This window comes from Mesocricetus auratus, unplaced genomic scaffold (genome assembly GCF_017639785.1).
Source record: "Mesocricetus auratus isolate SY011 unplaced genomic scaffold, BCM_Maur_2.0 Super-Scaffold_100013, whole genome shotgun sequence".
NCBI lineage: Eukaryota > Metazoa > Chordata > Mammalia > Rodentia > Cricetidae > Mesocricetus > Mesocricetus auratus.
Genome location: NW_024429196.1, coordinates 15,730,903 through 15,758,099, shown reverse-complemented (window position 1 = coordinate 15,758,099; position 27,197 = coordinate 15,730,903). Strand labels below are relative to the sequence as shown.

General features: G+C 37.0%; 1 protein-coding gene across 2 annotated transcripts in view; it reads right to left on the bottom strand.

Moving 5' to 3' along the window:
• The window catches only part of Dnajc1 (DnaJ heat shock protein family (Hsp40) member C1), a 152,830-nt gene that overhangs the window by 49,673 nt on the left and 75,960 nt on the right, over nucleotides 1-27,197 (bottom strand). For both annotated transcript variants that reach the window (XM_040755442.1, XM_040755441.1), the window contains exons 7-8: nucleotides 21,872-21,962; nucleotides 14,725-14,888 (exon numbers count right to left, since the gene is read on the bottom strand). In XM_040755442.1, the coding sequence (XP_040611376.1) occupies nucleotides 14,725-14,888; nucleotides 21,872-21,962 (255 nt within the window). The remainder of the gene's footprint in view (nucleotides 1-14,724; nucleotides 14,889-21,871; nucleotides 21,963-27,197) is intronic.

Below are 27,197 nucleotides of genomic sequence, written 5' to 3'. Positions count from 1 at the left end.
TGTTATGTGAAATAGTTTTTGTATGAGATTATTAAACTGAAAATGACATTAGGGAGTATTAGACACTGGAACTATAGTGATAAACCATTAATAATTCCATTAATCTTTGGAAAATTAAATCACAGTATGTGTCCTGTCCACCTTTACATACATATATCATTATTCTCATAGTATTTTATTAAAATATGCACAAATAGTGTTTATATAAACTAGAATGTGATGCACGCGCGCACACACACACACACACACACACACACAAATGTACACTTTGTCCTATATGCTTCTGCTTTAAATCCTACTCTATAAAATTCTCAAGCCAACACTATAGCCATTTTCTTTAACCCAAAGAAAGCTACTATAACAAGATGAGTGAGTTAATATAGCAGGGTATGAAACCCCACTGTTCTGCATTCTTTTGCTTGCAATGAAACATGTCACAGTACAGAAAAATTCCTGCCCTTAGTTGGAAAACATCCATTAGATTTCATTTGTATGTGAAGAAAGAAATGTTTGGGTTATTTTGCTTTTTTGTTTTTCAAGACATGGTTTCTCTATGTAACATGTTACAAAGAGATGTTAACAAGTATGATAACATAATACAAAATGTACTGGTTTTCTCAGTGTTTCCCAACAAATTCCTCATTTCAAGATCTTTGCCCAGAGCCTGTAAGAAGTTCATTACCAGTCTTTGGTCACCATCCCTTCCCCTAAGGAAATTGCTGGGTGTTATCTAAGAATGCCCCTGCAGTCTTGAGGGCAAGAGAACGATTGCTTATTGCCCTCTCTGGTGGTAGATAGTCATGGGGCCTCAGCATTGTTTACACTACCTCTCTCTACCCAGCCAGATGTGTAGTCACTCCCTTCTAAAGTCCTGGTTTCTAAGCAGAACACAAAGCGTCTACAAAGCTTGACACCTTTCCAATTCTAAGAACTTTATCTTGATTATTCTCTGTTATTGAATTTATATTCTTCTTTCTTCAGCTGGGTATGGTGGTGCATACCTTTAATCCCAGAACTCAGGAGGCAGAGGCAGGCGGATCTCTGTGAGTTCGATACCAGCATGGTCTACAAGAGCTAGTTCTAGGACAGGCTTCAAAACCACAGAAAAACCTGTCTCAAACTCCCCTTCCCCCCCCAAAAAAAGTGATTTTAAAAGACTCAAAATAGGATTTTAATGAAACAAGAACACAAAACATGTGATGAGTAAACATTCCGATTTCTTAACCTCTTACATGAATAACTTTGTGGTGATATATTATTTATGATTCATTAAAGCTTGCCTGAGGATTCAGAAAGCAAAGTCAGCCTTAAGCTGTAGAGATCAGGCAGTAGTGGTACACACCTTTAATCCCACCACTTGGGAGGAAGAGGTAGATGATCTGTTAGTTCAAGGCCACACTGAGCTACAAGAAATATATCCAGGGAGGGTGAGGTTTTCCATGGGGGGGATCTTCAAAGTCTGTCATATCATTTGGAGCAGGGCCTTAACCCTCCCTGATGTGTCTAGGCTGAGAGAGTATCCCTTTATGTGGAGTGGGCTCCCAAAGTCCATTTATATAGTAGGGATAAATACTGATCCACTACTACAGGCCCCATAGATTTGCCCAAACCTCCAAACTGACACCCATGTTCAGGGGGTCTGCAACAGTGCTATGCTGGCTTCCTACCTATCAGTCTAGAGTCTATGAGCTCTCCCTTGTTCAGGTCAGCTGTTTCTGTGGGTTTCTCCAGCCTGGTCTTGACCCCTTTGCTCATCATTCACTCCCTCTCTGCAACTGGATTCAAGGAGTTCAGCTTAGTGTTTAGCTGTGGGTGTCTGCTTCTGCTTCCATCAGTTACCAGATGAAGGCTCTAGGACGGCATATAAAGCATATCAATCCCATTATTGGAGAAGGGCAATTAAGGTTGCCTCTCCACTACTGCTTACATTGTTAGAGGTCATCCTTGTAGATCTCTGGACATTTCCCTAGTGCCAGATTTCTCTTTAAACCTATAATGGCTCCCTCTATTATGGTATCTCTTTTCTTACTCTCCTCTATTCTTCCCCCGACTCAATCTTCCTGCTCCCTCATGTCCTCCTCTCCCTTCCTATTCACCCCTTCTCTTTCTCCTAACTCCCTCTCCCCTCCCTCCATGCTCCCAATTAGCTCAGGAGATCTTGTCCCTTTCTCCTTCTCCGGAGGACCATGCATGTCTCTCTTAGGGTCCTCCTTGTTTCCTAGTTACTCTGGTGGTGTGGATTGTAGGCTGGTAATCCTTTGCTCTATGTCTAATATCCATATATGAGTGAGTACATACCATGTTTGTCTTTTTGTGACTAGGTTACCTCACTCAGGATGGCTTTTTCTAGTTCTATCCATTTGCCTGCGAATTTCAAGATTCCATTTTTTTTTCAGCTGAGTAGTACTCCATTGTGTAAACGTACCCATTTTCTCTATCCATTCTCCAGTTGAGGGGTATCTAGGTTGCTTCCAGGTTCTGGCTATTACAAATAATGCTGCTATGAACTTTCATTTTTTTTCAGTTTAAAGTCTAATTTGTTAAGATATTAGGATTGCTATACCTGCTTGTTTCTTGGGTCCATTGGATTCACAAATCTTATCCCAAACCTTAACTCTAAGGTACCATCTGTCTTTGCAATTGAGGTGTGTTTCTTGTATGCAGCAGGATGGATTCTGTCTTTGTATCCATTCTGTTAGCCTGTGTCTTTTTATTGAGGGATATTAATGACCATTTATTGTTCATTCTTGCTTGCTTTGGATTTGTTGTTGGTGGTATTGTATGTGGATTTCCACCCCTTTTTTCTTTTGGCTGTTGGTAAAGTAGGACTATCTACTGCCTAAGGTAATGTGGGTATAGTTAACTTCCTTGGGTTGGAGTTTTCCTTCCAGAACTTTCTGTAGGGCTGGATTAGTGGATATTTAATGTTTAAATCTGGTTTTGTCATGGAATATCTTGTTTTCTCCATCTATAGTGATTGAAAGCTTTGCTGGGTATAGTAGTCTGGGCTGGCATCTGTGGCCTCTTAGTGTTGGTAGAGTATCTATCCAGAACCTTCTTATGGCTTTCAGAGTTTCCACGGAGAAGTCAGGTATAATTCTGGTAGGTTTGCCTTTATATGCTACTTGGCCTTTTTCCTTTGCTGCTCTTAATATTCTTTTTTTATTCTGTATGTTTGGAGTTTTGATTATTATGTGGCAAGGGAACTTTTTTTTTGGTCCACTCTATTTGGTGTTCTGTAAGCTTCTTGTACTTTCATTGTCATGTCTTTCTTTATATTGAGGAAGTTTTCTTGAAGGATTAACTAATAAGTGTTAAGCAGCAAGCTGATATTGTCAAGGATTAATACAAAGAGTTGACTACGACGTTCCTGGTGGTACACACCTTCCATCTCATAACTTGGGAGGCAGAGGCAGGTGGATCTCTATGGGTTCTAGGCCAGCCTGGTCTACTAAATGAGTTCCAGGACAGCCAGGACTGTTACACAGAGAAAGCCCATATTGAAAATCAATCAAACAAACAAGTACGCCAACAAAAAGGCAGCTTGAGACCCATCTCTGGAGACTTCAGTTTTTATTGTCTAATTATATTAAAATGTCTTAAGCAAAGCAAAACAACAAAAATTTCATAAGATCTGTTCTCAGGGTTTGTATCTTTTTATCATGGATGTGTGTGTGTCTGCAGACATATTTAATGCTTATATGTGTGTTCTAGTGGATCCCAGAGGTACTATTCTTCAGCAGTCATTTACTGTTTTTTGAGACAGGGAACCTGGAGCTTGCCAACTGGGCTAGGCTTGCTAAGTTTAAGCCACCAAGCCTAGCTTTTTATGTGTGGGTGCTGGGAATCAACCTCAGGCCCTCATGCTTTCCTGACAAGCATTTACCAACTTCCTTGTTTTGGGTGAAAATGATACTCAGTTTGACAGGATTAAAGTCAAATTGCACTAGTCAAATAACAGAAAGGTCAAAGAGTGGCAACTACAGAATAATAGATAACAAAAAGAAGCACTAGTTTATTGCCCTCTAAATAACAACAGGAAAATAATCAACATAAACACTTAAGTAATTTTGCAGATGGTTACAGAGACTAGGAAATGACTGAATTAAACTCATAGTTGAAATTTTGTATACTTCCTGGAAGGTTATACACATTTGTTTTAATTGAGGTTAAAAAAAAAAAAACAAAAAACAAATTTTCTCCAACAGCAGTGGTATACTGGAGCCTAAATAAATTAAATATTTTCAGAAACTTTTTGATTTTGTTAAATATATCCAACATTAAAATTAAATTGCATAAACTTAAAATTAACATACTAAAACAAGAAGTAATTGTCAAATATCTCATCTGCAAAATGTTTGAGACCAAATGCTTAGCTTAGAGGGTTGTACTTCGGAATGTTCTTGTTATAACTAGTTCGCAGGACCCCAAAAGTCCACCATCAAGAAGTCAACTCATCGAATGGAAGAACAAAGGTTTCTTTTTTTGTCATGCTGCAGCATGGATTCATGCCCACTCTGAGAGCAAGCCAAATACTGCTTACAGCTGAGGGGGGGTTTTAAAGGGCAAGTTCAAAAGACTGAAAGTCTCAATATTACAAAGCTTCCATGGTTACATAGGATGAAACAATGACTGTATGTTTAGATAGGATACAATTAAGCAGGATATTGTAGGAGAAATAAGTTTGTTAATTTTCTCCTAGGCCAGGCATTTTTACAACAGCCTGGTTAGGCATTTTTACAACCGCAAGTTGATGGCTATCTGATTTTCTTTAGGACAGAGAAATGTTGACACAGCTGGGGTGTGTTATCTGGTCTCAGGCCTCTAGTCATGTACCCAGTTCTTTGTTTAGCCTTATCTGTTGGGCTGCCTTTTGGGAACTCAGAGCAGCTTGAAAGTTTTCTTTTTCCTTTATGGGCTTTAGAGTCTAAGTTTTTACACTTTTTCCCATTTCATTCTTACAGAGAAGTCTCACAGGGTTGAGGAACCCCTCACCTGAGACTCTGAGTATGACACTCAAAACATTTCAGACTTTGGAGCCATTCAGATTTCCAGATTAGGGTACATTCCTATTTTGTCACGGTTCATTATGGCATATGCCTTTGAAGATGTTTACACACTGTATCTGTAGGAGGGACAACAATCAGTGACCATGCAGCTCTTCCTAAGGCTTCTTCATGCTGACACTGGGAGAAGGCAAGCCAGTGCAGCTGAACAGCACTACAAATCAAGGTTCCTTTCCTCCAAAGTAACATCTGAAAAAATCTACCGTACACAACTCTCCAAGGCATTCCAAAATTTTGATATAGAGAGCTGGTTTACAGTGTGTAACTACAAGACACTTTAAAAGCTGCTTCCTGAAAACAAAAATCAATGATGACACACAGAAAAACTTAATAACAATACTAACAATATAGTAATATATGATGACACAGTAATAAGATACTAGTCTAAAAATTACATACATTCTGGAGCATTCTTAATACAAACAAATGACCACTTTTATTTCATAAAGAAGACTATGCCATCCATCTTCAACTGACTGATAGATTCTGAGAGTCTAATACTGGCTTATAATCATCCTGAGGAGAAGTAAGGAAGGAAAGAACACAGTTAAGAGTCACCACCAGTCATTACTGAGCACTTCCCAGTACAGCACTCTTATTTCCAGCAGTGGAAAACAGAAGCCAGGGATTCATTCAAAGTCTACACTTGCGTGTATGCTTGAGAGGAAAACTAAGGAAGACACATTCCAGGAAGTGAGGAGGTTAGGACATTAGCCCCTTATATTTTGGAATCAGTGAGAGACGTTTTGATTTTTGAGGTAATGTAGAAGATGTGGGAAGAAAAGGAGTGTGTGTGTGTGTGTGTGTGTGTGTGTGTGTGTGTATCCTTTGGGAAGAACACACCCACATGGATGAACTTAAAGTTGTTGATATTTGAAACATTAGAAATAAAGAGTATGTACTAATGTAACTTAAAAGGAAAGATAAACTATAATTTTGAATCTTTACAGTTACATTATTTGTGTTCTGAAAATAAAGCAAGGTAGAAACTATCAAACAAATAGAAAAAATAGACACATTAGAGGTAAACAAGAAAGTTCTGAACAAGTACTTCTATGTAAGATAAAAAACCATTGCTACTGGGACACTTTCTTTTCAAGAATATAACCAAGTATCTTCCAAACCAAAGAAGCTTTTAAATTTGGAAAACAAAATAAATGTATTCATTTAAATGAGTAAAAAAGCATTTACATCTAAGGTCCTTTTTTTAAACCCCCTATTCCTAGAGCTAGCAATCAATCAAGTAGTACAAAGAAAAGTACAATAACAATTATAAGACAGTTTCTTGAAAGATGGAGTGCATGTTTCATAGCTGTCGTGGTCTTTATTTTCTGTGATGTTTTCCAACCCAATACTAACCAGGCCCATCTAGCTTAGCTTATGAAATCTGACAAGGGTACAGCCGATGGCAATGAGGATGCAGGATAGTGATTTTATTTCTTATTTTATGCATTGCAGCCCCAGGGAGAGAGATAACGAGAACAGGAATGAAATTCAGGTCTCTGACACAAAACACTCAGAACATTACCACTAGGTCACCAGGGGAAGAAAAGGCAATGCTTGATTTTAAAGGAGTTTGGTGTAGTACTTATGGTGGAACATATTGTTGTGGCTTTGCACTGACAGTAAAACATTATTCTCATTAATCAGCATCTTAAATAATTATTTAACAAAATTGATGATCTTACTGGATTAAAACATTACATTAGCTAAATCATTTTAGAAACTAAATACAAAGATAATTACCAACTTTCAAAATATCAGGTAATTATAAAATAATCAAAAGTAATGTTTTAACATCTTCAGTAATGTAGGATACAAGATAAACTAAAAAAAAATCAGCATCCTCCTATATACATATGATAAATGGGCTGAGAAAAAAATCAAAGAAACATCACCCTTTATAAGAGCCACAAATAACATACAATATCTTGGGGTAACTTTAACCAAACAAATGAAAGACCTGTATGACAAGAACTTAAGTCTTTAAAGAAAGAAATTAAAGAAGATATCAGAAAACATAAAGATATCCCATGCGCTTGGATAGGAACGATCAACACAGCAAAAATAGCAATCCTACCAAAGGTAATCTACAGATTCAATGCAATCCCCATCAAAATCCCAGCACATTCTTCACAGACCTGGAAAAGAACAACACTCAACTTCATATGGAAAAACAGAAAACCCAGGATAGTAAAAATAACTCTGTACAATAAAGGATCATCTAGGGGCATCACCATCCCTGACTTCAAGCTCTAATATATAGAGAGTAATGAAAATAGCTTAGCACTGGCATAAAAACAGACAGGTGGACCAATGGAATTGAATTGAAGACCCTGATATTAATCCACACACCACTTATGAATACCTAAATTTTGACAAAGCTAAAAATATAAAATGGAAAAAAGAAAGCATATCCAACAAATGGTGCTGGTATAACTGGCTGTCAACATGAAGAAGAATGCAAATAGATCCTTATCTATCACCATGCACAAAACTCAATTCCAAATGTATCAAAGACCTCAACATAAATCCATCCATACTGAACCTCCAAGAAGAGAAAGTGGGAAATACACTTGAATACATAGGTACAGGCGATCACTTCCTAAATAGAGCACCAGTAGCACAGACACTGAGATCAACAATTAATAAATGGAACCTTCTGAAACTGAGAAGCTTCTGTAAAGAACACGGTCAACAAGACAAAATGGCTCCCTACAGAATAGGAAAAAATCTTCACTAACCCCACATCTGACAGAGGGCTGATCTCTGAAATATACAAAGAACTCAAGAAACTAGCCATCAAGCTATCAAATAATCCAATTTAAAAAATGGGGTACAGATCTAAACAGAGAATTCTCATCAGAACAGTCTCAAATGACGGAAAAACACAAGGAAATAATCAAAATCTTTAGTCACCAGGGAAATGCAAATCAAAACCACTCTGACAGATTCTATCTTAAACCAATTATAATGGCTAAGATCAAAAACACCAATGACAGTCTATGCTGGAGAGGATGTGGAGAAAGGGGGACACTCCTCCATTGCTGGTGGGAGTGCAAACTTGTACAGCCACTTTGGAAATCAGTATGGCGGTTCCTCAGGAAAATGGGAATCAGCAGCATTATTTGTAATAGCCAAAACCTGGAAGCAACCTAGATGCCCCTCAACTGAAGAATGGATAGAGAAAATGTGGTACATTTACACAATAAAGTACTACTCAGCTGAAAACAAAAAACAATGGAATCTTGAAATTCGAAGGCAAATGGAAGGAACTAGAAGAAACCATCCTGAGTGAGGTAACCTAGTCACAAAAAGACAAACATGGTATGTACTCACTCATATATGGATATTAGACATAGAACAAAGGATTACCAGTCTACAATCCACACCACTAGAGAAGCTAGGAAACAAGTAGGACCCTAAGAGAGACATACATGGTCCCCCTGGAGAAGGAGAAAGGGACAAGATCTCCTGAGCTAATTGGGAGCATGGGGGGAGGAGAGAGGGAGTTAGGAGAAAGAGAAGGGGAGAGGAGGACATGAGGGAGCAGAAGATTGAGTCAGAGGAAGAATAGAGGAGAGTAAGAAAAGAGAAATCTGGCACTAGGGAAATGTACAGAGATCTACAAGAATGACCCCAACTAACAATCTAAGCAACAGTGGAGAGGCTACCTTAAATGCCCTTCCCCAATAATAAGATTGGTGACTACCTTATATACCATTCTAGGGCCTTCATCCAATACCTGATGGAAGCAGAAGCAGATATCTACAGCTAAACACTGAGCTGAACTCCTGGAATCCAGTTATAGAGAGAAGGAGTGATGAGCAAAGAGATCAAGAGCAAAGGTTGGTGAAACCCACAGAAACAGCTGACCTGAACAAGGAGGAGCACATGGATCCCAGACTGATAGCTGGGAAGCCAGGATAAGACTGATCCAGTGCTCCTGAATGTGGGTGTCAGTTTGGAAGTCTGGGCAATATATGCGGCCTCTGGTAGGGGATCATCAGTATTTATCCCTAGTACATGAATGGAATTTGGGAGCCCAAAGGGATACTATCTCAGCCTAGACACATGGGGGAGGGTGTAGGCCCTGCTCCAAACCTACAGAGAAACCAAAAAGCCCTACCCTTAAAATGGCTAATAGATGAACCTGTCTGGGTAGGGCAATGGCTTATGACCTCTGACAAGCTAGAGGCTTTAGAAAGCTGGTTCCGGAACAGCTAAATGCTGGACATATTGAAGAATCCACAAGTGTGTGGAATTCTCCTGTATTTATTATCAAAAAGAAGTCTGGTAAATGGAGAATGCTTACTGATCTGAGAGCTCTCAATAAAGTTATTCAGCCTATGGGCTCTCTACAGCCTGGGATGCCATTACTTTCTCTGATACCTAAAGAAGGGCCAATTAGAGTAATTGATCTAAAAGACTGCTTCCTCACTATACCTTTACAAGAAAAGGATAGGGAAAAATTTGCCTTCACAGTGCCTACCTATAACAATTCTCAACCAGTTAGAAGATTTCAATGGAAGGTTTTGCCACAAGGAATGTTAAATAGTCCTGCTATAAGCCAGTATTCTGTGCAAAAAGCTTTGGAAATAATTCACAAACTATTTCCGCAATCTATAATTTACCATTATATGGATGACATACTGCTGGTTGATTCGAAGGAAGGAACTTTGGAAAAGATATTTGAGACAGTAAAGGGAATTTTACCTAGCTGGGGATTACAGATTGCCCCAGAAAAAATACAAAGAGTAGATTCTATCAATTATTTAGGTTATAAAATAGATATACAAAGAATGAGACCGCCAAAAGTACAGATCAGGAGAGATGGTTACCAGACTCTTAATGATCTTCAAAAACTACTAGGAGAAGGGCATAACTTAAAATACCTAAAAACGGTCCTTAAAGGAGACAAGGACTTAAATAGTCCACGAATATTATCAGCTGAGGATGAATTAGGATGGGTAGAAAAGAGAATATTAGAAGCACATGTGGACCATGTGGATCCAAAACTGGATTGCATTCTGGTTATTTTACTATCTAGAGAATACCACTCAGAGATTTTGATGCAGAGGGAAGGTATCATACTAGAATGGGTATTTCTATCACATAAACAGAATAAAAAACCAAAGACATATATAGAAAAGATCTCTGACTTGATTATAAAAGGTAAATTAAGGCTTCATCAACTCACTGGAAGGGATCCAATAAAATTATTGTACCTTTAGCAAATGAAGAAATTTCCTTCTTATGGAAGGATAATGAATATTGACAAAGGGCTTGCAGTAACTTTTTGAGAATGATTAGTAAAGTAACAATTATCCCAAAACAGAGAGAATCAAATTCATAAAGAATACAATTTGGATCCTTCCACATACTGTAAGAAAAACCGCCAATCTCTAGAGTTCTTACATTCTACACTGACACAAACAAGTCAGGTAAGGCAGGTTATAAATCAGAAAATATAAGTAAAGAAGTTCAAAGCCCTTACAACTCTGTACAAAAGACAGAGTTGTACGCCATTCTCATGGTACTTATGGATTTTACAGAGCCTCTCAATAGAGTTACGGATTCTCAGTACACAGAGAGTCATCTTACACATTGTGACTACAGAATTTATTACTGATGATACAGAATTAACCTCGTTGTTTATACAATTACAGAAAACCATCAGAAATAGAATTCATCAGATCCCATACGGGATTGCCAGGTCCTCTAGCACAAGGTAATGATGAGATTGATTGTTTATTAATATTAAGTGTGTTGAAAGCTTCAGAATTTCCTAAGAAACACCATGTCAACAGCAAAGGCTTAAGGAAGGGTTTTTCTATCACTTGGCAACAATCCAAGGAAATAGTAAGAAGCTGCCCCACCTGTTCATTCTATAATCAAAATCCATTACCAGCAGACAGTAATCCCAAAAGTATTCATAGAAATGAAATTTGGCAAATGGATGTATTTCACTCTCCAGAATTTGGAAGTATAAAATATGTGCACCATACTGTAGACATATTTTCAGGGTTCCAATGGGCTACTGCTCTTAGTTCTGAAAAGGCTGATTCTGTTATTACATACTTCTTAGAGGTGATGACTGTTACGGGTATACCTATACAAATAAAAACTGGCAATGCTCCAGCATGTCTTCAGAAAATTGGAGCAGTTTTTCAAATATTACAACATAAAACATGTAACTAGTATACCATACAATTCCACAGGACAAGCAGTGGTTGAGAGATCTAACCACAGCTTAAAAGAAATGCTTCATAAACAGCCAGGGGGAACAAACACCTCCAAACACAGATTACATGTTTTGCTAACATTGAACTTTCTTAATGCTAATGAGAAAGGACAAACAGCTACAGAAAGACACTGGACTACAGAAAAAACTTCTGAACTAAATCAACCGGTGTATTTCAAGGATGTTATGACCACAGTTTGGAAACCAGGATATGTGTTACCTTGGGGAAGGGGTTTCGCCTTTGTCTCTACATGAAAAGAAAAGCTTTCAATTCCATCAAAATTGATCAAGATTCGATCCAAACAGGAGAAACCTCAAAAAGAGGAAAGATGACAGCTCATCCACAAAGTCATATTCTATTATGTGTAAGGAGACCTCATGAAAGGAAAGAGGATTGTTTTGTTTTTGTCTTCACAGGAAAACCCATCTCCAAACAGCGAGAAAATACTGAATGTATGGATACCTAAAGAAGAGAGGATAGCCACCCAAAATACCATCAAACAAACAAGAATCTAATGTTTGGAATCAATGTCTAATTCTCTTAACCTTGCACTTATAATTATGTATTTCTCTTTACTTCCTAATGCTCTTTGGTCCCGATTCACTTAAACTGAAGCTGGCTTTGGAGTTGGATTTGGCTCTCTTCCTCTAAATCCAAGTATGTTGTTAAAAATAAAATTCAGAGTTTCTGTTTTATATCAAGGAGTCAATTGATGTAATACAAAAGAAAACACAATCTAGAGACTGTCATCTGTTTATACTCGGTTCTTTCTCTGAAAGTCTAATTTCCCATCTTCCTTATTGTTGCCTTTCCTGGTATGCATACATATAAAAGTTGAAATCTCTTTGTTGACATTAATGTTTGAGTTTTCCACAGAGAACAAGGAATTTTCTAACAGCAATCTTCAAACACCTCAGAAAGAAAATGGGACCCAACTTCATCAATTCCATCTGGTCTGACTTGATGCATCTGGACTGACAAGTACAACTTAAAGCCGGTTTGGGACTACATGACTCTACACAATTCCAGACTAATTAACTGATATGGTACACCTTCTACACTCTGGCCAGAGCCTCAGTCAAGATATTCAATCAAGCATCTCCCACCAACAGAGAATGAATGCAAATGAGACTTTTTGGTACACTAACATTTTCTTCCTACAGGATCCCATGAGGTTATCATCATCCCATTTCAACAGAAAGTAATTCTGAGAATACTATGCCCCCTTTTCTTACTGTTGATATTGCAGGGTAGTTTACACCTGATAGGGTTAGTTTTCAATTATTTAGGGTTGGGGTTGGAAGGTGTTCAGACGTGGGTATCTCTTTCAGATAAGTTTAGCTTTTAGATGGGATAGATATACTTAGGATAGGATATAAGTAGATTATAATTTGTTTATCACCTTCTAGGTAGATATGCTGTATATATGTTTGAGTTTGGTATCAAGTCTAAATATTTTCTTTAGACTAAAAGGGAATTGCAGGGAGAGATCACGTACCTGCAGGGTACATGGGAGGATTCAGGGATAAGAGATAGTAGAGGAGGGGACACTCTCTATCTCGGATTCTGGTTGAGGTTGGAGATCAGAGAATGCTGACCCCAGTTCTCGGCTTTTCAGTAAGTGACTGCTTTCTCTAATAAATATCTTAGAGCCCCCTTTCCCAATATTCAATGCGTGGATCTGTTTCATCTTCAATAGACACCCACAGAATCTTCTATCACAGCTCCAAGTACATATACTCCTCATCAGCACATGGTTCTTTCCCCAAAACAGTGCATATTTTAGATCATAGTGCAAATCTTAACAATTTTTAAAAACTGAAGTAATTTATTGTCTTATCCAATTATAATGGAACCAGGCTAAAAATCAATAGCCAGAGGAACTACATACAGGATCACTGCTATAAGAGTGTCTGTGACCCAGTAAGTCTTGAGCCTCCAAATAAACACACACACTTATATTAATTATAATTCTGTTGGCCACTAGCTAGGGCTTCTTATTGGCTAGCTCTGTCTTAATTATTAACCCATTTCTATTAATCTAAGTATTTCCATATGGTCACAGAGACCGCCTGACTTCCATTCTATCTTTCTGGGATCACATGATGATTCCTCTCTGCCTATACTTCCCAGAATCCTCCTTGTCTCCTGGTTCCACCTATCATTCTGCCTGGCCAATCAGTGTTTTATTCATCAACCAATAAGGCAAACATATATACAGAAAGACAACTCCAATCAGCTCATGCAAACACATGGAGTCTGAACAATATACTTTGAATGAAAATAGGACATTGAAGAAATCCAATTAAATGAAAATTGGAATAATGTATAAGAACTTGTGAAATATAGTGAATACATTAAGACAGAACACTCTCAAATAACCTAGTGATGTGTCTCAAGTAGAATAAATTAAAACCAGTAAAGAAAGAAAGAAAAAAAATCAGAGCTTGACTCAATTAATTAGACACTAAAATAATAGAAAGGATCAATGAAACAAAGGTTTGGCTCATGGAATAGATAAAACTAACAAACGTGGCCAAACTAATGAAAGGAAAAAGAGAAGAACCAAATCAGTAAATAGGGAATAGGAGCTATTATAACAGATATCACTGAAATCCAGAGCAACATTAATAAACATTCTGCACAGTTAAATTCCAATAAAATAGGAAGTCTAGAATAACTAAGACAAATTTCCAGACACATGTGACCTTCTAAAATTTAAAACAAGAACACTTAACCATTTAAACAGACAAGTAGCATGCAATGAGACTGAGCAATAATGAAGTCTCCTAACAGAGATAAACCAAGCTGGATGGATTCACTGCAGAGTTCCCAGACCTTTCAAGACAAATTAATTTCAGTGCTTCTAAAATGACTTCATAGAACATAAAGGGAAGAAAAGGTTCCAAACTTACTCTATAAAGATAAAATTCCCTCATAGCACAAAGGACAATTTGTGAGAATTGGTTTTCTTCCTCCATCATGTGGGTTCCAAAGATTAAAGCTGAACCATCAGGCTTGGTGGCTAGTGCCTTTACCCACTGAGTTCTCTTGCTGGTCAGTGTTCTAGTCCTTTATCTTAGTAAAGGTTAAAAGATTCATTTTGTAATAAATAGCTCAAAGAACTGTGAACCGACAGTGAATATACTTCATGTTTCTTATTCAGTTAAAATCAGTGTAAACATTTACTTACACATAGAGAAATAATGTGGAATGTAGGAGATAGAGGCAAAAGGATAACTGTCTAGCCTGGGCTAGACAGCTGGATCAAGATTTTACAATAACAACAAAAACACAAACCAATCATCAAAGATTCACAGGGTGGGGCTATAGCTCAGTGGCTGTGGTTGCCAGGACTCTGAATGTGATGTCCATACAGTTCTTCAAATCAACTTTAAAAGACTTAAAATTACCTGCTTTTTCTGTGTTCTGCTCCTGGTTTCCAGCCAATCATCAATTTGCTCCTCTATTTGTTCAATAGAAGTTCCATGATCATAAGACTGAATATAGGTATTTTCTAAAGGCATATATACAGGAAATTCTGGTTTTGGTTTTTTAACTTTAACTTTCTTCTGTTCTAAAAGGAATATTTAAAAGAATCAGTTATTGAGATTTATTCAGAATAGAAGAAATTAAAAATATTCTACAATTTTATTCATAAACTAAAGCTTTGAAGAATACATAAACAATGTTATTTTATCAAGACAGAATTGCTTTGTTGCAAATAGCTACAAACTCTATTGAGCACTGATCATTAATTTATTTAACAACAAACTCAGATGCCGTCAAAGTGATTATGACGGATCACATTGTTTGTATATACCTTCAGTCTTCAAAGTACCTTTCATTAAAATATTTTATTTGGGACAATGGAAAGAGCTTTAGTTTAGCATCTTAATTTTTTAATGATTTATTTTCATTTATGTGTATATGTATGTGTCTATATGAATGTGTAACACAAATATTCAGTTGCTCACAGAGGCCATAGGAGGGTGTCAGATACCCCAGAATTGGAATTATAGGCAGTTGGTCACCCAGTAGGTGACTTATCCAACTTGGGTATTGGGAATTGAAGCTTGGGTCCTTTGGAAGAGCAGGAAACACTCTTTTTGTTTTGTTTTGTTTTTTTGGGACATGATTTCTCTGTGTAGTTCTGGCTGTCCTGGAACTCACTCTGTAGACCAGGTTGGCCTCAAACTCAGAAATCCTCCTGCCTCTGCCTCCTGAGTGCTGGGATTAAAGCTGTGTGATACCACCATACTCTTAACCATTGTACCATCTCTACCTCCCCTAGTTTCTTAATCATACCCCTATTTCATATTAGCTACATATATCATTAATGGCATAAATTTATAGTTTTACTATTTTAGACAGAAATCTGATCTGGGAGCATCAATCAAATGTTGCACAAAAATATTTCCAAGGCAAATATTATGGTGGTTACAGATATCAACAAGCAACATCATAGGTATCTCAGTACACCCTAGGATACTCCAACAATGAAGAAGTTCCTTTCCTGTCTTCAAGCAATGCCTGGCAAGCAATGGATGACATTCTCACTAGTGACAACACTGGGAAGCTGCTCCTTTTCATCAGCAAACTCCTCTAGCCTCACAATGACATTTTTACAATGCAATATTTGTGTGTGCATGGGAGTATTATAATGTCACTGTAAAAAAAAATCAAATTTCTAGAAGAAAACAATCGAAAAACCTTTTAGTTCAGAGGGAAAATGACTTAGCAATGGATGTCAATAAAATTAAATATGCATTTGAAAGAAAACCAGACACAATCTTCTAATCATATAAAAAGTAAATTCCATCTGGAAAAGAGAATTTCAAAATGGAATTTTAAAAATTGCATGCTATATAAAGGAAGAGGAAATCTTAACTTACATCACAAACCCAAATTCCATAATAAACATAAGGGCAGCATAAATACCAAGAGATGACAAATTTGGAAAGAGTAACTGCAGCTCAGAGAACAAACAGTAAATTGATAAAGAGATTATAGAAAGTGGATGGGCAAACCAACAGAAAAAGTTAGTAAAGGTCATGACTAGACAATCCAAAAGATTAAATCCACAAGCCCACAAAACAAGAAAAGAAACCTACACTCAGGGACACCAGATCTCCCTGGGAAGGGGAAATAGATGAGATTTCGTGAGTGGACTGAGGGCAGATGGGGATGGGAAAAATGGTGGGGGGGCAGAGGAGGAGAGTACTCAAAGAGACTATTGGTAGAAACATGGCACAAGGGAATCTCTCAGGAATCTACAAGGAAGATTAGACTCCAGCAATGGTGGATAAGCAGCCTAAATTGGCCATCTCCTGTGACCAGACTGGTGCCTAGCCCAATTGTCATCAGAGGCTTCATCTAACAACTGATGGAAATAGATGCAGAACCACAGCCAAACATTAGGCAGAGTTCAGGGAATCCTGTAGAAGAGGGGAAGAAAGGATTGTAGGAGTCAGAGGGGTCGAGGATAGCATAAGAAAACTCACAGAATCACTAACCTGGGCTCATAGGGGCTCACAGAGACTGAATCGACAACCAGGGAACCTGGCCTAGGCCCTCTGCTTATGTTACAGTTGTGTAGCTTGGTCCTCTTGTGGGACTCCTAACAGGGGAACAGGGGCTGTCTCTGACTCTTTTACAGCCTTAATGCATGGGGAGGTGCTTGGTCTGGTTGCAGCTTGATATGCCATGTTTTGTTGATATTCATGGGAGACCTGCCCTTTCCTAAACAGAAACTGATGAGTGGATTGGGGGTGGGAACAGAGGGAGGATGGGGGAGGGATAACTGGGAGGAGAGAAGAAAGGGGGAAACTGAGGCCAGGATGCAAAATAAATTTACTTTTTGAAAGTGAGGGGGCTTCTTTCAGGTTAAAGAAATGAAAAATTCAAGTAATACCATGAATGATTTAAAACCTATTATGAGGGTACAAATTAAAAATCTAATAGCATAGCATATACTTCTGGTAGGGGACAGGCTCTTTTTAATGGGGGGGGTAGAAATGTGAATCATTCTATTATAACCCTGTGGGAAAATAGTCTGAGAAGATCTGTTAAAATTAAATATAAAAGTTTACTGAGCATAAAAGAATTTGAATATAATTGTAGACATGCCTATACATATGTCTGTGCTTATGTATGAGACTATTTACTCTTTATAGAGATACTAGTTAACAGTAAATGCCTTGTAAGAGACGACTACATAGTTACTGATGAGTCATCTACATGGAGAAATATTAAATTATCACTGAAGCAGAACTACAGTAGTAATTTCATGGGTATTTCAATGAATTTAAGTAGCAAAAGAAAGATCAGAAAAGAATGTGATTTCATATCTTAAAGCAAAATCATGCTTTTTCATATCCCTACAGTTAGACAAGTCTGCACATACATCCTGACTATTATAAGATTGGCTATTTTATAATATGGATGGCTATATGAAAGCATGTAGAGAGGAGATGAAGGAGAAAGTGTGCAGTGAAAACCATTACAGAAAGAAACAACACCACAGTGGAAACAAGAACATGTATGTGAAGGTATGTTATGTATGTTATGGGAAAACTATAGACACAACGTATAAGATGTACAACATAAACCTATTTGTAAATTCGGGGTTCTATAACTAAGGAACAATAGCTTGGTAAATACTCATTAAATTCTGTGCTTTTAAAGTAATTTATCAGATGAATTTGCCCCCATTTAACATTTTGCATTTGGCAAAATCTTATAAATGAAAAAACAAGTATTTTCAAAACTAAATGTCAAGAAAACATGCCTAAGTGACGCAAAGATTCCTATTTGCCAAGTACTCTCAGTATCCCTCCAATAATTGTGATTCAATAAAAATAGCAATTTTGGAGGTAGTTACATCAATTGTACCTCACTCCAGAGGAAAAACACCTAAGATTTTTCTTTTTAGCAGCATTGTGAGGTTTATTAAGAAAATTATAAGTTAATATAAAAACATAGTATTTTGATGCTACTTGTATGAATCTTACTGAAGTTTTCATTAAATTTTGATTGTACGCCTACAAGGATGTCTCTGCAGTTAAGAGCAACTACTGCTCTTCTAAAGAATCTGAGTTTGATTCCTAGAATGTGGGGGTTCAAAACTGCTTGTAACTACTCCCAACACCTCTGACCGCTACACCATATAATGTGTAGTCACATGCACATACCTACCCACTGACAAATACACATACATACTATTAAAAATAATAAAATATTTAAGAATTACCTCAAGATTTTCAGGCTACTGAAAGAGAAACATGGACACCAATCCAGCCATAAAACTTTTGACCTACAATCTGTCCTGTCTGCAAAATCTGCTAAGGCAATGGTGACACAGAACTTGTGGGAGTAGCCATCCACTGTCTGATTTGACTTAAGGCTCACTCCACTAGTAGGAACCCATACCTGACACTGCCTGGGTAACCAAGAACCAGAGACAAGATTGCCCCTAGACGCAGGGTAAAACCAAATACAACTGGTCAGAAAACAACAAAACCTGACAATCAAAATAATTCCTATGTCGGGTCGTTGGTGGTGCACGCCTTTAATCCCAGCACTTGGGAGGCAGAGGCAGGCGGATCTCTGTGAGTTCAAGGCCAGCCTGGTCTACAGAGCGAGTTCCAGGACAGCCTCCAAAACAATACAGAGAAACCCTGTCTCGAAAAACAAAAAAAAAACAAACAAAAATCCCTAATGGTATCTTCTATCATAAGAGAAAATTTCTCTGGCAGCTGATGGGAACAAATATAGAGATCCACAGTCAGATATCATGAGGGGAGAGATTATAAATGGGAGTTCCCCATCAAATCCCTCCCCTTAGAGTTGGAATCCTGAGGAAGATGAGAGCCAGAGGGGATGGAGGACACCAGGAGAACAAGGCTCTATGAATTAACTAAGTAAGGTGCATTATGAGCTCACAGAGACTGAAGCAGCAAGCACAGAGCTAACACAGGTCTACACCAGGTCTTCTGTGTATATCTTATTGCAATTAGCTTAGTACGTTTATGGGACTCCCGACTGCAAGAAAGAATGGGTCTCTGACTCTTGTGCCTGTTCTTGGGACTCTTTTCCTCCTATTGGGTTGCCATGTCCAAGTCTAATATGAAAGTTTTTGCTTTATTGTATATTTTATTTTGTCACGTTTGATTGTTATTTCTTAGAGACCTTTTCTAAACTATACAATCTAGAAAACTATAATGAAGTTGACAAAATTAAAGATTCCTTGCAGTTGGGTGTGGTGGTGCACACCTTTAATCCTAGCACTTGGGAGGCAGAGGCAGGCGGATCTCTGTGAGTTTGAGACCAGCCTGGTCTACAAGAGCTCGTTCCAGGACAGACTCCAAAGTCACAGAGAAACCCTGTCTCGAAAAACCAGACCAAACCAAACCAAACCAAAAGATTTCTTGTATGTAACAATTATACTACAATTTAAAATACACAACAGATTCTGACTCTGCTAACAGTAAATGCAATTGCTCTTTACTGTTCTTACCACTGATATTCTCATCTTTTCCAATATATTACTGATATGAAAACACAAGATGGTTTTATAACACAAGCCTCATATGAACACTGTGTTAGTGATGGATTGCTGAGTTTTACAAGGCTGTTTATTACATATCTTTACTAAAGAAGAGAGAAATTCCAGATGCTTGTCTATTTAAAATTTTGTATTTCTTTACATGATTTTTTTATTAAGTAACAAAATAAAAACTAGAATTTCTAGACCTGAGAGTTTTAACTGAACAGAATTTTAAGTCTTTAAACAAATGAATAATGGTTACAAACCTCCCATGTAGATTTCACATTGTGATAAGCATTTCATGTTTAACTCCAATTTTCATAAGAGCAGTATATATTCTTAATTTGCTATTATTAGACAATTCTGATATATATTCTAAAATTTTACTAATAAGTTGATTTGTTATAAAAATTAGATAAAAATGACAAGCTAAGAAGAAAGCAGTGAAATGTAGTGAACCCCTACCGCCTTAACAGGTAGATCGGGTTACTTTTAAGATTTTCCCTATTTTCTTTTTTTCCCCCCTATTTTCTTATAGGTTAATTTTCCTTCCTCACTTAAAAATATTAACTTTATTTAAAATGGAACAATTGTATAAAAATTACATTCAGAGTTTCATTTGACTACTTTTTCTGCCCAACACACAGTTAGTAATCTCCATACACAATCCTCTATTGTCTCAGTTCTTCTTATAGGTATCCACTTTAAATAATTATACAGATTAAAGTATCATCTTATAGTGGTTATAAGTTTTTGAGTTGAATTACATGCTCCTTGAAACAAGGTACTGTATGATTGATGCTTGACTGGCATTCACTGCTATTCTAGAATTCATACATTCATCGACTCATCCACTCATCATTTACTTACTGATCATTTACTGTGTGCCAGGACACTGTTCACTATTGCAGACACAAGGTGGAAAGGAAACAGTTCCTCTTCTAAAGCTGCCCAGACACAAGAACAACTATGATAGAAAATCTTTCCCTAAAAATATCTCTGTCTTGAAGACACAACTGTGACAAAACAAAGTCCTAGCATTTGTGGAGTTTATAACTACTGGGAGAAACTAGATATAAATAAAATTAATATTCTGCTGAGTGGTAGTAACTACCGTGAATAAAATAACCAGTATGTACAGTCAGCATACACATAGGAAAGATGTACATAAAACAAAGTCAAGAAATGTCTTTGTGTTCCATGGAACATTTCTATATTTTTCCTTTTGTTTAAAAACTTTTTAAAACACTTGTTTACTTTTGTTTTATACATACAGGTACTTTTATTGCGTGTATTGCCATGCACCACTTGGATGCATGGTACCCAAGAATGCCAGAGACTCAGATTCTCTGGAATGGAAGTTACAGATTGAGTCCTCTGTCAGATCAGCCAGTGCTCATAACCTGAGCCATCTCTCCAGCCCTGTTTTTATTATTATTTTTAGTAGGATCTTGCTGTGTAGCTCTGGCTGTCCTGGTACCCAACATGTAGTTCATGGCCTTCAGGGAACATGTCTTCTGTCTCAACTTTCCAGGTGTTGGGGTTACAGGTAGGAGTCCCCATGTCTGATTTCTTTTCAATATTCTGATAATTTATTTAAGATTGTTTGCATTATACAATAACATTACAAAAGAAGCAAAGGTTTTGAAAAAAAATTTTTTCTAGGTTTACTCACTGCTATAGTACTATATTAACATATGGCAGTTAGTTATCCATGGCATTAAATATTAATTATAATTTTAATACTGAAAGATAATTGGCCTTTACAAATTTAGAATGGTCTGTCCCAATTTGAAGAGTTGTATGACTCCAGGTTGATTCATCTCTCTTGATACTGGACTTTGTGTGGTCCATTAGCAGTATTTTCCATGTGTTAATGTAGTAAATACAAGTGACTTCATTGGAAAATGACAAAGAAAACACAGAAAAATCAACCAGTGTTAAAGGAAAGTTTGAATTTAGGTTAGTTTTACAGGACACTGTTAATAAAGTAAACAGCATTTAAAACTCACTTTGAAGAGTTTCAATTTCAGTTCTAGCCAATGCTTCTTCTTTTTCTTTCAATTTTGTCTCCTTGTATTTTGCATAAAACTGCCCAGCATCCTTAGAAAAGAAATGACAAGCAAATTAACATAAAAATAATTTTGTTTTGACAGTATGCTCCTTTTAGAACAATACACTCCCTTTCCATGTAAGTTTTCCAATGACATGATGAACAGAAGAAATTGAACAAACACTTCTCTGTAACATTTCTTGCCTGGAGAACTAAGTCCAAAAAGTGCATGGATGTAATTTTAAGTAAACTTTTCACACATGAAAAGGAGGATTTCCCTTCCAATTCTCTTTCACTGTTTGATGTCTCCCCACACACCATACTATTGTACAGGCAGCAGAAAAGCATACTGACTGAAACAAGTATCTGGTGTGGAATTACTTACTGTGACTAACAAAGTACTACCATTTTTGCATTACTACCTTAGCTCCACATCTTCTACACTGCTGACACAATTGAGCTCTCAATGAAAGCTGTCACTTTTCTTTCCTATCACTCTCAGAGAAGACTGCAACAGTTGCCATAGAAAACTGAAGACACAAACTACATATACTCAGGTGTAAACATCCAGTGGCTAGAGTTTCAGTGCATGGCACATAGCCAAGTGCTTAGCAAGGTTCCAATGTCACATAATGACAGAGATGAACGGAGTAAACTTGTTGGTTCTCTAGGCATATGACATTCCTAACAATTGGCAAAGTATATCTTCTCCTTGATGTAGGTCTCTTACATTTCAGAAATACCAGGCCATACTGTGCTTCCATACCTCTGTATTTGCTCTGCCCTCACAGTTGGACTGTTTTGATCCCTGCCATTATTTTGACAACTCTTTTTCATACTTGGAAACTGTGTGCAAACACCATTGCCTTTACCATCTCCAGCAGAGCAAGTCCCTGTACTTAAATACTCATATGCTTGTATCATGTCATAGTAACACCTAGGAGATGAGACATTTGAGACAGAACAAAGACTTGGCACTCTGTTTACTGAACTGAATCAAATTGGAACACATGAGAAATCTTATAAAGAAGGAAATGAGAAGGCATGATTTGACTGATGAAGAGTAAGGAAAGAAGTAGGTATCAAGGATAAGTTTAAGATGGTATTACTGTATTGTAAGATTCCTAGAGAAAATAAATCACCTGTGATTACGTCTATGGGAAATGAAGGAACACTACTACCTAGATCAACCGTAGATACACGAATGACCCTTCTTCATTTCATTCATGACTGTACGCAAAATCAAAGGTATCTCATGGGGTCTGTTTCTTGGGATTATGCTAGAACTCTATACAAGATTATGAATTAAGGAAATTTATATAAAGAAACTTCCTAAAACATTTGAATACATAGTGAAAATGTTTCTTTTTATTCTTTTAGTCCAACTTTTGTGCTCATAATTTCTAGAACAAGCATTCCTAAAGCCATAGGTCAGCTAAACAAATGTGGAATCAAAAAAGCATAGATAATAACTCATCCTCCCATACCAATATATACATAAATTAAACCTACATTTCCTCAAAGTCTGGGTTAAGGTTTTATGGCCCCTTAACATTTTCCAACCGGTTCCCCTAAAAAAAAAACCTCAATCCTATAGGAATATTACTTTGTAGCAAGTTGTATCAGTCACTTATACCTTGGTGTGAATGAATGAATGAGTTTATTAGCTTCTTTCCACAGAGTAGGTTTTAATAGCAGGGAACAAGAAAAGGCCAGGAAGGCACTGACTCCTTGAGGGAGTAGGAAATGTGGCACCATGCAAAAACAAAAGGGCACAGATTAGTTACTTATGAGGTGAAAGAGTATAGATCGAAATTTATCATCACAGGACAATGAGACAGTGTTTTAAGAGGACAGATCTGATTTTTGAGACAAGATCTGACTAGATACCCCATCAGGCCTTGAACTCAAGATCCTTCTACCTTAGCTTCTCAAGTGCTGGATTACTGGCACAAGTCAACACAAGAGAGGTGGTTTTGGAGTCTGCCTTTCTTTAGGAAGAAGTTAGCTCTTGTATTTTACCAGCTAGGCGACATTCAGCAAATTATTTCTCTATAGGTCAGTTTTCTCATTCATAAACGAGGATAATAAAAGTGTATAATTCAAAGGACTGTTAGAAAGATTTATCATTTTACTACTTAGGAGACACTTAGGATGATGCCATCTGCATAGTTAGGTCTTCCATATATCAACTTTTTTAATGGCTTCTTAATCATTTGGCATCACTGTACTTTTTACTACAAAGTAAGGTTGAGTTTTTATGCTTCACAGCTTACCAAAATGCCTCCTGTCAAATCCTGCATCATCCTGCTTCTCTTACTTCTCCTTGTCTGCACCTCGCTGAACCACTAAACAGACCTGCTCCTGGGTGTACCAGCCTCTTCTTAGACTTCCTGTCAACCTTGAGCATTTTCCCACCAAGATTTCCTCTTCCTGCCACAGAATGCAATTTTACCAATAATCTGCTTTGAAATAGTCATATGAGCCTAAACCATACCAAGAATTGTAAAGTATCAAAACCCTAAACCTACTCTAGTTAATTCAAGGTTGTTTTGCATTCTCTATCTTATTACCTGCCTGTTCAAGGCAAAGAATGTCATCTTCCATTTGTTCAAACTTTAAGCATTAATTGAAATGTTTCGATGTTTTTTCCTTACTTACTTGTACTTTCAAATTATAGCTATAACTTGCCTTTTCTAAGAAATGTTACTTCCCTAACAAATCTACAATTCAAACAATTCTACAGTAAACTAAACAATTCTGCTATGTTTCAACCATCCTTGTGAATATTACAGTATAACTACAATCAGGAAGATTCTAAAAGGAGTGTGATCGCGTGGTGAGGCAATTCAAAATTCTGTCTTCTATAGGAAGGGATGAGATTAAGGATAACAAGGTAACTACCTAAAGCATTTTTTAAGGCTCAAAGGAAGAATAGTATGAATATTGTGTAAAGTTCTAGAAATGAAGATTTCAATTTTGAATAAATATAAAAAATAATTTTCCAATAAAAATTAGCTGAAAATAAACTGACTCTGTATGTAGTATTCAAGAAATGAGTGAGTGGGTGGTATTCTTTAATATACAGAGATTCAAGCATTCAAAAGGATTTAAAAAGATACATTGCATTTAACATCCCTCCACCCTCTTGTTTTTCTTCAGGTGCTAATTCAAGATAATAGAATTGTTTAGTGAAGAAAACAAAAATGTTGGATCTAAGATAAACCAGTTTATTAACACAGGAGGTTAAAGATTTTCTGCAAATAAAACACTGTATCCATTCTCCTTGCCTTTAGTCCTAGTTAGTGATCTTCAGTAGTGTATCAAAACTATGGTATTACATTCCTTCAGAGCTTGCCTTCTTAGGGAGCTTGTAGTTCTCATGGCTAGAACTTTCAACAAAAGCCTTTCCTCTAGAAACAACTTTTTTTATACTCAAATGTTCTGCAAGAGTTCAAAATCTGCCTGTACAAACAGCAAAGATTTGGTTTTACATTTAAGAGTGTGGCAAATCTAAAGGATTTATGTTATCAGTATTTGTACATAATTATGAAACATGGGCTCCTGAACAAGAAGCCATTGGGCTGCTATATGTATTTAGATTTACCTGATAAACCATTGCTGTATGTGTTGTGCTTTTTACAAATATGTTGGGATTATTTATCATAAAATAACAGTTGCACTTAAGGAATATGTAAAAAATACTATATTAAAAAAATTTTAGGCTGTAGAATACAGGTTCCATAAAAAAGGAGCATTTCTTTTATTTGCTTGGAAGGGCGGCAGGTGGAAGTATGTCTTTCTGAAATCAGCTGACCGAAAAGATCATGGAACTCTCTGGCTCTTTGTACTGCCATGGTGAACAAGGAAGCACAAGTGGACTCAGGAGGTTTGAGGTAACAGCTAGATGCTATGGAAGGCATCATTGTTCTGAGCCTGAGTGGCATGAGACCTGAACAATGCCCCATTTCCTAACAGCCAACAGACAAGTGTCTAACTTACAAAATAATTGCAATCTATTGGATTTTTGTATCAGTCTATTGTGATAAGTTGAGTATATCTCATATATAAAAATGTTTGAGACCAGAAGCATTTTAGAGCTCTTAACTTTCCAATGACTACTGTATATTCACATATTTTGTCCAGTTTTAGACTATGTGCTAATATGTAATGGGACCCAAATCTAAAGATAAAATCTTTAATGTCTCACATATACTGTATACACATAACAAGAAGGTAATTTTACAGACTATTCCTAATTTGCACAAAACAAAGTCAGTGGACACTGAATCATCTGAACTATGCCATCATGTCAGCACTCAAAAAGTTTTATATTTTGGATTTCACATTTCTGGAACATTCAGTGGGAACTCTTAGTTAGCCTGACAGAGATTTTATTATAAAGAGAAAAATTTAGTAAAATGCAATACTTGAGGTAGGTAGGTTGTAGTACAGGCAACGCCCATGCATCAATCTTTATTTTGACATTACTGACATAGTGATATTAAAATAACATTCTTCGTTGGCATTGTTGGTTATGTTTTAGTTTGCTTTTACTTCTCCCTAAATACCTCAAATAAGAAGCAATCTGATACTTTAGAAAAGACGGACACTAATCTAAAGTGGCGGGAGCAGGAAGATGTAGGGTAAGGCATGTGGAAGAGACCTGGAGAGAGGTGGGTGGGGAAAGGATGAAGGATGTCTCATGTAAGGCTGACTGTCTGACAGTACCAATCTCTTGATTGCAGCTTACAAATAACCTTCCAATAGGAAAATACCATAAGCACATTCCTGAAAACGTGCCTACAGAGTCATAGGTTCCATTGCATTTTGTTGAACCATTCACTAATGATACATTCTTAGACTTACATATAATATATGATAATATTATAATAAATAATAGGAGAACTTCACAATTGTACACTTTGGGTAAGAGTTGAATTTCCTGCAAAGAGGTAGAGACTACAGCTTTCTCTGCCTGAGATAGTCATACTGATAAGGATGTGAAGCAAAAGTTGCTTTTGCTTTTGGGATGAGACAGAACAGGAGCCATTTACTTAACCTAACCAACCACAAGAGGTACCCTCCACTTTTGGAACAATGTAAAGCAGCCTAAATACTCAGAGAAACACAGATCAGATGCACACGGTACTTACTAGAAAGCATTTTCTCTTTTCTAGTTCCTATATGCTAAAAGTTTATTTTGATTAGTTAACTTTCATTTACAATGTGAACTACTTGTGGCCCTTGGGCAAATTATTTCACCAATCTGAGTCATGAGTATT